We start from the raw sequence: 10,722 nt of genomic DNA, 5'->3' as shown, positions 1-10,722 counted from the left end.
CGGGCCGCAGTTCTCACACCGATCGGCCGTGCCCCTCCGCACCTACCACTCCACACACAGCTCCGCCACCGCCTCTCGCTGCGTCCGGCCCACGCCGCGCCGCGATGGCGGCTCCGCCTCCGGGTGAAAGGTCAGAGGGCGGGAATGAAGGAGGGAGAGGGTAGGCGCGATGATGGCGACCAGGAGGTCGAGGTGCAGCAAGAAGGGGAAGGTCAGCCGGCGGCGTGAAGGTAGGCTCTGGGTTTGCTTTTCCCCTCCCGGTGCTTTGGGTTCTGCCCTTAGGGACTCAAACAACTTGCTGTACCCGGGGGAGCGGCTGGGCGGGCTCGGCGGCGGGCCGAGGGTGTCGGGCTTTGTCCCCTAGGGCCCGGTGGAGGTGCAGCCGGTCGGAAAACGGCGTATTCCAAGGATAACAGCCCGTTTGGTACCCTACCTGGAGTACTGCGTCCAACTCTGGGGTCCCCAGGACAGGAAAGACGTGGACCTGTTGGAGAGGGGGCCAGGAGAAGGTCACAAAAATCATTAGAGAGCTGGAGCACTTCTGTGAGTAAAGGCTGAGAGACTTGGGATTGTTCTGCTTGGAGACTTCGGGGAGACCCAGTTGCGGCCTTTCAGTTTTTAAAAGGAGCCTATAAAGACGGGGGAGGCTTTTTAGCAGCACCTGTTGCAATAGGAGGAGGAGTGATGGTTTTAAACTGAAAGAGGGGAGATTTAGGCTGGATGTGAGGAAGAAATGTTTTACAATGAGGGCCAGAGAGGTGGTGGATGCACCATCCCTGAAGACATTCAAGAGCAGCCTGGATGTGGTTCTGGGCAACCTAGTCTACTAGAAGATGTTCCTGCGTGTTGCAGGGGAGGTTGAAATAGGTGAGCTTGGAAGGTCTCTTTTGAAGTAAACCATTCTATGATTGTATGGTTATTTTCCCTCACTATGTTCCTTGTCTTAAGGGAACCGCTGCCCTAGTCCCCCATGTCAGTATGCAGGTTAGGGCAGGCAGAGCCTTGGGGCAGTTTGCAGAGGTGAGTGGAGAACCAGAGTGAGTGTGATTGGCAGAAAATTACTGTCAGAATTACTTTTCCTTTAGCTTTCTGACTGTACAGAACATGATGAGAGTATGAAGTGAGTTGGGCCTATCTGGCCTCATGAGAAGCATGTTCAACTGGTTGCTGAATCATTACTAGCTTACTGAGGTCACTCTTGGCCACAAAAGCAAGCTTCTAAGCAATTCTCATGATTATGATTATGCTTACTGTTTAGAGGTTTAATACTTTTCAGATTCCATGGTTTTCCACTTTTAAAAAAAGTACACTCACGTCTGTATTTCTATTCTTGTATGTTTGTTTTCTAGAAAATAAGAATCTAGATGCTCTGAAGAATGAAGATGCTGCTCAAAGGTATGATTTGTAGCTGATAATTAGTGGTATTCATGTTGGTTTGCCCTAGTTTGAAATCTCATTCTCTGCCTTACATGGTTTTTTGCTTTCTCAGAGTACTATGGCTTTCAGGCGATTGCCAGCATCAGCGTCTTGCAGGCTTGTTTGGAATGATGCTGTGTAACTTCTAACAGCTTGCACATACGTACCTTGGATAATACGCTAAAGTTTATGACTTTAATCTACACAGTTGTATTTCCTTAGTCTGTAGTGCTTGCTCTTTGTCGTCTTAACTTCTCTGTATACCCGCTGTTTTTCTTTATTCACTTTAAAACCAAACTTCAGAGGAAAACCCACTTTTTGCCATGAACATTTACCTGAATATTCACTTGGTCCTGTAACAGAAGTAGGCTTCCAGTGTAGACCTCTGTTGGTTAAGGCAGCAGAATTGACTGTTCATTGACAGCCTCTGTGGAAAGCACTGCCAAATGGAGATTGAGCAGAGATGCTTGTTTTCTAAGTATTTGCTGGAACACAATAGTGACAAGACTCAGGAGCACTCGGGAAACCTACTGAAGTGGGATTTATTAATTTTATTCCTTCCTTTACTTTGTACCCTCACATATAGTCTTGTCCCACTCCTTTTTTCTTCCTGTTCTTTATGTTTCATCCAGCTCCTGTTCTCCTGGCAGCACTCCCTAAGTTGTTCATCCCAGGCTCTGCGCAGCCAGTCCCGTGTTTCCCTCTCCTGCAAGAAAAGTTGTGTAACCTTGTATGGCAATAATGTAGTGCAAAAAGAGTCAATGCTTTTCCTGACCAGGTGGAAATAAAGCAAACCAGGATTGGAAATTCCTTTGTGGTTACTCCAGAATTACTTGTGCATCACTTTGTACTTTTGCCTTGTTTGCCCAACATGGTGTGATGCGGAAAAATGTAAGCTACTGTATTTCAGAAAGATAAAGATATGATGGGAGACTTGTTTATGAAGTCTGCCCTCTGTGTCTGTTCTGCTACAGGAAAGCAGCTCTGGAGGCTGCTGTGAGAAAGAAGATTGAATTTGAAAAAAAGGCGTTGAATATTGTTGAACAGCTCCTGGAAGAGAACATTACTGAAGAGTTCCTTCTGAATTGTGTAGGTGTTGCAAGTTTCATACTGTTTTGTATTTTCATGTTCAGATTTACTTATTTAAGTTCTTGGAATGATTTACTGCAGTTTAAAATAGACGAACCATTTATTCCCTCTCATCAGCTCTGATGATGATTGCCTTATTTTAAGGTTCTGCTGCTGATGATTGCCTTATTTTCAAGGGCTCTGTGGTGAAAACATGCCCTAGTTTTGCAGGACTGTTCATTTATTAATCCTCACTTTATTACCGCAGCCTTTGTTGATGCCTCTGTGGTTCTGGGCTGATAGATGAAGTATAAAAATTGAGGTCTATTATCACATCATCTGTGAATTCAGACAGTGTCTGTAATGCTCCACATCTTATCAAGCAGCACAGTTTTGCTGGAATGGTATGATGATTGCTTCTGTTAAGGCTGTAAATAGGTGTAAAAAGCCATATATAAATCGAGGAAAATTACTGAAGTAGGTGCCACACTAGAGGCAAAATTATGAGGATCTTGTATATGTAAGAAGCACCCATGTCTGTCTTCTTTCCCTGTTTATCCTGTTACTGTTTTTACTGTATAGGTTCTAAGTGTTGCTTATTAAACTTTCTAGGTAACTGTTACAAAGTTAAAAATATTAACTTGCTTACAAGATGTTTCGAGTACAAAAAGTGGCAGATTTTCCAGTATCTGTTGTTGAACTGTTCCCTTGTCATTTTAGGGAAAATATATTACCCCATCTCACTATAAAGACGTTGTTGACGAACGATCTATCATCAAACTGTGTGGTTATCCTGTATGCCACAACAAACTGGAAAATGTAAGTTGCTTTTTCTTAATGCTGCTACCATAAGAATCTCTTCACAGTTTTTATTCTCTTGCATTTTCTTGTTAATTTTCAACTGACAATATTAAACATAGATTAAAATACTGTGAAGTAATGGGCCAGGTATCATATCATTCCTTTTCAGTATAATCCTTTTGAAGTAACAGGTAACATTTGATCAGTTGACAACCATTAGTATATGACAGAATCAGCATCTACTTTGACAGTAATAAAGATGAATGAGGTATGGCTCCGTGTCCATCCTTTGTGCATGCAGAAACTTTCTAATTTTGTTCCTTCAGTGTGACCACATATGTGAGAAAGATTGAAGTGAAAAAATAATACAACACAGGGATATTACTGCGTGAATGCATATACATCTGCTCTAAAAATGAATGTTTCCTGTGTCAGAATTGTAATCATGCTTATTTAGATTTGGTAAGTCAGAGCTCAAGCAAAAGTCAGAGTCTAGTTAGATAGCCTGTGATGAAATACCAGTTGTGGTACACCTCATGCTCTGAAAAAAAACTACTCAAGTGAGAAAAACGTTGCTCTTTTGGACTTCTTATGTCTCCACATAAGTTCACTGGGAAACTGCATTAAATTTTAAGTTCCTTTCTAGGTTTGTGTGGGTAGTGGTGGGGGTCTCTGATAGTAGTCTCACATGTGTATAAATAGGTATGGATTAAAGAAGGACCTGTCTGTAATTGCTCAACACTTACACAAGTAAATTTCCTACAAAGCATCTCCATTGGTCAGTGCTAGTTCTCTTGTAGATCTGAAGTTGTCCTCTATTGATGGTGAGGTGTAAATGATCAAAGATAAATTGCCATTCCAACCATAACAATTCTGTGATTCTGAGAGTCTTAACATCTGAGAAGGTAAAATATCAAAAGGACTGGGAGGAAGAAGTGGTTGTGGTATGCAATTCAGTTAAAACAGAGCCTCTTACACATTAAGATAGATGAATTAGAAATGAAGTTTTGTGTAATGTCATGATTAAAACAACAGTCTTGCTGATGAAAGCATTTTTGGTTTAGGTGCTGAAACAGAAGTACAGAATTTCAACAAAAACAAACAGAGTTTATGACATCACGGAAAGAAAGGTATGGAAACAAGTCTACTTCTAAAATGTATTTGATATTCTCAGCATCAGAAATGCTGTTTTGTAACAGCATTGTTGTAGTTGCTTGATTTTGAGCCAGTGGGGTTCTTGGGAAAATAATTTTCATGAACTGTTAGAATATGAAGGTTTTCATTCATTTCAATTTCTGCATGTTCTCTTTGGAAAGAGAAAACTCCACGTTTTCTAAGTTTAAACATAAAATAGAATTTTTTACTTGGTTTGAATGTGGTGCAGCTGAAAAGACATCTGTGAAGGAGTGTTCTGTTTTGCTCCACTATAGTCAATGAGCTTTATTAGGGTCAAAGTGGACATCCTTCTCATTCGCTCGTTTGCAATAGTGTGATACAGGTTCCATCACGTGCATTCCTTAGCGTGACTACCTTTAGGGTTCTTTTTTGAGAACTTCTCAACATAAAACCTGCATCTTCATGAAGTCTGTTTCTTTCTTGAAGCATGTCCGTGCATGGTTACCTAAAAGTCTTTGCCTGCTCACAGGATACTCAGTCATCTATATGTGCTGAGGCACTGAATTGTAGGAGAAATGTTTCTTGTTCCAGATGAAATTTCTTCTGTGTCACTAGTACATATTCCTTTCCTCTGATTATAACTCTGGGATACACAAAACTGTGGGAATTGATTTTTCAAGCTACCAGGCAAGACTCAAAAAAAATGGGATGTTTTGTCTTGTTCCCTGATGTGCAAGTTTATTTTTCAAAGATGCTGCAATACTTAAGGTATTTTTCTGAGTACTGCAAAATACCCAAGTTCTGTTCCTAACCAGAATTTTCACCATTAACTACCTGAATTTAATTGCGTGACTTTTATGTTGTATGACCATCTTGTTGGGTTAGGAATTGTTCTTTGAACAGGTTTGGGTGCTTTTTTAATTATTGTCATGTAGACTTCAACACTGTTTCGCTTCTCAGTATGTAATAAAAGCACAGAAAGCAGAAAAACAGGGGACAAATAAGAAGCTAAAAGTGGCTTGTGGGGAGTGGGGTGAGCCTTTTTGATAGGTTTGGTTTCTCAGATGAAGCCTGGTCAGAGGCCTAAAAAGAAATGTGAATTGATACTTTGTTTTACAGGCATAAAAAAAAAAAAAAAAGCAACAATTACTTTTCTACCTTTCTGTGAATTCTGAAGTTGTCTTTAGTAATGTTTTGTTGCTTTCTTTCATTTCCAGTGCTTTTGCAGCAACTTTTGCTATAAAGCATCCAAATATTTTGAAGCTCAGATTTCCCAAAGTCCAGTATGGATCAGAGAAGAAGAAAAGTAAGTATAACGTTGTATATCCATTGCTCCTTTTGAGAATATTATGCAATGCTTATTGCTTAGCTGCAGTGCATCAGAATGATGGGGCTGAACTAGAGGTAACTGATGTTAACAGCTTAGCATGTGTTGATTTTTAAAGTGTTGTTGCCATATCGATTACAGTAAGTGACACGACTCAGTGCTACTTGTGACTATTTAGTAGACATGACTTATGTTAGTTTAGTTTAGAGGGAAGACTATTCATAATAAATATTCAATTCCTGAACTTGAAATTGTACTTACTGGAACTGGATTTTGCCAAACCATATAATGTGTGAATTCACCTTACCCTGTTACAAGAGATTTTCCAATTTTAACACAGCAGTTGTCTTTGGTCTGAGGGTTAGAGTGTGAATGCTTGCACCTCAGAGCAGACTATAACTTGAAGAGGTTCTTTATCCTGTCTAAACTTCAAATTGCCCATTTCCTGTTGAAACTTCAATACACATGTTGGAACAGGGTGATGCAGTCCATGTTCCCAGCTTAGGAAACACAGGCTTGCAAATAACGATTTGAGCCAATGGGTGTCACTGTTTAACAATAGATACTTGCCTAGAGAATGTTGAGCTGAATTTATTCCACTTTTGTTCTCTAAGGCACTAATTTTGATAGTCTACTGGTTTTCAACAAAAGAAGCTAGCTGAAATTATATGTTTGAGTTTGTTTTTGCAGTTCGGATCAGTCATCTGAATCAGTATCTGGTCAGTGAGAGAATTGGTTTAGAGCAGCCTTATGGGATCTGAGAGATTTTAGTAGGTAAAACTAGCCTCTTAATTGAATGTTTAGGTGAGTTTACCAGTATTTTTGTGCTTTTGTTGTTCTGTCTTTAAAGAAAGTATTTCTAAAATCTCCTTTTATTCTTGATGTTGAAAGTCTATAGTTCTGATATGCCTGACATAGTTAATTATGCTGTGGGGAGGGAGATTTTTCCAAACAACAAACAAAAGCCCAGATAGCTCATGGCTAGGTATGTCTGTTTGCACAGTCAGACATGTGCACACACAGATACACATTTACACATTAGGATACCTGAAACTCTTTTGACAGAAAAGACTGGAAACTCCACTTCAGACTCTGAAGAAGAGTTACATATAATAACTTAAAGCATTTCATGTTATCACCTTTAGTTTCCAAAGTTAGTTCATTCGTATGAGTTGTGGAGCTTTCATCTTTTTAAGCCTATGGGGGTTTTTATATACTGTCTGAGACGTGTTAGTGCATTGACTTGCATTTAGTGCATGCTTAAAAGGCTTTCTTTCATTTGTAGGACAAGCAGGTGAGGATTTTGACTTTTAGCATTGTATGAAATGAACAGCATTGTCATGCTACCTCATAACTGAGTTGAAGCAGATTAACTGCAAGTAGAGCTTTGGAAAGAAACCCATCAGTATTGGTTTAGTAATGTTTCTTAGAGTTTCTGGAAACCTTTGAACTCTATTTTCTTAAGGCAGGGTAATTTGAGAGCCTAATTTTTACAAAGTAAACTTTTAAATAAATAAAGATACCCTGAATATTCATATATTTTTTACATTAATTGGGCGTGGTTTTCTGTAAATATCTCAGGATTGCTTTTACTATAGAAACTTTGTGACCTATGAAGATCCTGGCATGTTTACTTTGTTGAAGAGACCAAATGGTGATCTGAAAGCAGTCTACAACTACTTGAAGTTGCAAAGATTAGAGCCAAATTTTGCTTGGTTGGTGGCAGAAAACTTAGCAAGGGGTGATAGCCACAAATTATTGCATGAATGGTACAGGTTGGACACTGGGGGGAAAAACTGCACCAAGGTTATGGTGGAATGAAACAGGGTACTCAGCAGTGTTTTGAAATCTTCATCTTTGGAGGTTTTCAAAATTTAAACTTCATGAATTTATGGATGACCTGATCTAGTGCTGGTGACAATTGCAGAGGTCAGACTAGAGACTTCCAGAGGACCTTCCTGACCAACATTTGTGTGACTTGCTGGTTCTATTAAATGTTGTTTAATGTAACAGCATCATGTTGCAGGCACATGTCGTGCTCTGTGAACAGTTATGTATAAACCTGCTCTCACTAACCCTGATTTGAACAGAGGGTATTGGGTTAGAAGGTCCTTGGATATCCCTTCCAACTTCAACTATGTATCCCATGTATTAATGGTTACTTAAAGAGCATTAATTTAACAGGAAAATCTTCATTCTGTGTCTTCTTTTTGCAGACCACCAGACATAGAGCTGCTGAAGAATGGACAGAGGTACACTGAACAATATTTTTTTTCTGTTATAGGCACTTCTAGTTAGAAATATTAGCATCAAATCAGGTGAAAGGGGAATCTTTGATTTCCTGTGTTATACAAAAGACCTTATTAGAACCTACACAGTGGTGGGGTTTTTTCCTTTGTGATTCTAAGCCAGCATATTTGATCTGTATGATTTAGTGTACAGCTGCTCTTGGCCTCTTTGTCTTGAGCCTGTTGAAATCTGAAACAAATCCACTGTTTGTACTTTGCATATTTTATACCATCTATTCTTTATAAAGAAAATGGTACCAATTATATGTGATGAAAGCTTCTGTGCTTCTTAATCTAAAACATCCATATTGCTAAAATGAAATCATGCTACTCTGTCATCTCTCTGTACCTTGCTGTGTATTGTGATTTATTTTTTTTGTTTGCTTTCTTTTGCAACACATGGCCATTAGGTGGCAAACTTACATATGCTGAAACCAGCTCTGCTTCTCCCCCTGATTTTAGGGTGGTGTATTCCTATACATGTTAAAGCACCCATCTTCATTTTAGAATTGCGGTATTCTTCGTGCTAAGTCATACATTGTTGTCTTCAGTAACACCTTGTTTACTATTTCTTTTCTAACTGCCAATAAGCAACTGAGAACTTGCTTATCTAAATGGTGTCTATATTTGTCATCTTGATTGCAGAACATCACAAGTCTTGAGTTCCAGACGGCTTTTAGAAGAGCAGCTATGATTGTTAAAGCTTCCATTCTGCTATAAGAGAAAAACGCTTTATTTATCAATACAAGAATGAAAAGCAGGTAATACCCTTTCTTATTTCATTGATGGCTTGTGTTTTCTGTTACAGTGGAGAGTCTGGAGAAGAAGTGAAAATATGTGATGAGATAATTAAAGCATCCGACATCGAAAATCATAATCCATGTGAATCTGCTTCTCAAGACAAAGCCAGTGACAGCAGTAGTGATACCGAACAAGAATTTGTTTCTTCTGTCCTACCAGGAAGTCAGTCAAGTTCAGCCAGTATTGCACAGCAATTGCACAGAAACAGCATCCTCAAAAAGAAGTCCACTCAGAACATATATTCCAGCCCTAAAACTGAAAACTCAGATGTGGCAGAAGCCACTGAACAGCTATCTAATTGTAAATTAGATGCTCAAGAAGAAAAGTGTGCTTGCTCTGGTCATAATGGAACACCTTCAACATGTGCTACCCCAGGGAAACCAAGTGCTTCAGAAAACTGTGAAAATACCCGTGGTTCACAGATAGTTTATCTAGGTGTGAGCAAAAGAGGGGCAGAACATCTTAAAAGAGCACTAGCTAAGTCAAAGGAGCATAGAACATCAGACCAGAGGCATCCAGTTAATTCCAAGGGCAGTTTATTACAAGTGCTTAAGCAAACACTTACAGAATGGAGAACTGAGGAAACTTTAAAATTTCTCTATGGCCCAAACTACAGTTCTTTATGCTCTTCAGAGAGCATAGCATCTGCCAACCAGGAGAATGAAGAACTTGATGAGGATGACTTAGATACAGCTGATGATCTTAGTGCTGGTGCTGTAGGGGAGTCTGAAAACAGTTTGAACTATTCGTTACCTTTCACAGGCCCAGGTGGAATAGTTAAGCCGGTGCCTAGTTACGAAAAGTTAAAAGAAGAAACAGAGTTCCTACAACTCCGAGTAAAAGAGTTCTATAAAGGAAAGTGCATCTTGGCTGAAGAGGCAGAGACAAGTGCACAAGCAGAGGAACATTCAAGCAAAGATGAAGTAAGTGTCCAGTGGAATAGTGTTGAGGCAGTTTGTTTCTGTCATCGTAAGTGAGTAAGTATCTAGCATAGGGAAGGGGAAAAGCAGGTTAGCACACTGTATGTTGGGTCAGATTAAGCAAGCTTCTGTCCAGTAAGTTTTTGTGTTGTTTTTCTGTGTTTGGGTTGGTTTTTTTTGCTATTTGGGGATAAGAGTTTTCTTATGTTTAAGCATTTATTGTTAAACTGTGACTATTTTGATGCATTGACTTTGAAATACTATGTTATAGCTGTTGAAGTTTTTTGTCTGGTACAGGATGATCAGCAGGAAGATCTCACCTTCCCACTTGTTGATTCAAATGCACAAATGCAGATTAGAAAGAGAATCGTCCTTGAAAAACTGAGAAAAGCGTAAGTATCCTTTCCTTTGGTGGGTGTCAAGCTGAAGTTGCTGCTCATTCAGCATCATTTTACATAACAGACACTATGCAAGGGCATTCTGGCTTTTTCTAGGTGGTCTTAGCTATAACTTAAACTTGTTACTGCCCTAAAGAACTTATTTCTGAGACAGTCATCTGTGGTACAGTTGCAAAGGTCAGTTGTTACAGGCGTTTGGCTTTTCTGTGGTTGTAGTTTGTGTTAGCAGTCAAACCAGATTTTCCTAAAACACTTCATTCTGTTTCTCTACCTGCTAAAAGTGTGGATGAGCCACAGACATGGAATCAAATTATGCTTCAGGTAAGGTGGCTCTCTCTGACCTTTCTGTCAGTGTCACAGGACTAGTAAAGCAGTTTCTCAGCGTCTTCAAGATTTTCCCTAAGTTTGTCAGTCATTTTTAGCCTCTAGCAAAATTTCTGTTAAAAGTCTGGTACTTGATGAATAGAGGATAAGAAAAACAGACTGAGTTTTTTCATCTTTGAAGGTTTTATTCATGACTGTCCGCTTCTTTAGTTGGTTGCTTTAAATATCATGCCATGCAGTAGTCCTGTCACACTGTAGTCATA

At 39.5% G+C, this 10,722-nt stretch overlaps 2 protein-coding genes across 4 annotated transcripts in view; one reads left to right on the top strand and one right to left on the bottom strand.

The window, feature by feature from the left end:
* Nucleotides 1-10,722, bottom strand: part of GFI1 (growth factor independent 1 transcriptional repressor) — a 108,002-nt gene that overhangs the window by 31,839 nt on the left and 65,441 nt on the right. The gene's annotated exons all lie outside the window — the stretch shown is intronic.
* The window catches only part of RPAP2 (RNA polymerase II associated protein 2), a 37,444-nt gene continuing 26,840 nt past the window's right edge, over nucleotides 119-10,722 (top strand). For 2 of the 3 annotated variants that reach the window (XM_061379327.1, XM_061379324.1), the window contains exons 1-9: nucleotides 120-230; nucleotides 1,350-1,395; nucleotides 2,391-2,505; nucleotides 3,205-3,303; nucleotides 4,350-4,415; nucleotides 5,619-5,707; nucleotides 7,945-7,980; nucleotides 8,825-9,740; nucleotides 10,035-10,129. In XM_061379327.1, the coding sequence (XP_061235311.1) occupies nucleotides 170-230; nucleotides 1,350-1,395; nucleotides 2,391-2,505; nucleotides 3,205-3,303; nucleotides 4,350-4,415; nucleotides 5,619-5,707; nucleotides 7,945-7,980; nucleotides 8,825-9,740; nucleotides 10,035-10,129 (1,523 nt within the window). In that variant the 5' untranslated portion in view covers nucleotides 120-169. Of the gene's footprint in view, nucleotides 231-1,349; nucleotides 1,396-2,390; nucleotides 2,506-3,204; nucleotides 3,304-4,349; nucleotides 4,416-5,618; nucleotides 5,708-7,944; nucleotides 7,981-8,824; nucleotides 9,741-10,034; nucleotides 10,130-10,722 lie in introns of all 3 variants that reach the window. The other variant, XM_061379325.1, reaches the window with a different exon arrangement.

This window comes from Neopsephotus bourkii, unplaced genomic scaffold (assembly GCF_033783945.1).
Source record: "Neopsephotus bourkii isolate Nb327-2 ecotype Australia unplaced genomic scaffold, CSIRO-AGI_Nbou_v1 NB_1768, whole genome shotgun sequence".
NCBI classification, from domain to species: domain Eukaryota; kingdom Metazoa; phylum Chordata; class Aves; order Psittaciformes; family Psittacidae; genus Neopsephotus; species Neopsephotus bourkii.
The sequence above is the reverse complement of the archived record's forward strand: the minus strand, read 5'-3'. Positions and strand labels throughout refer to the sequence as shown.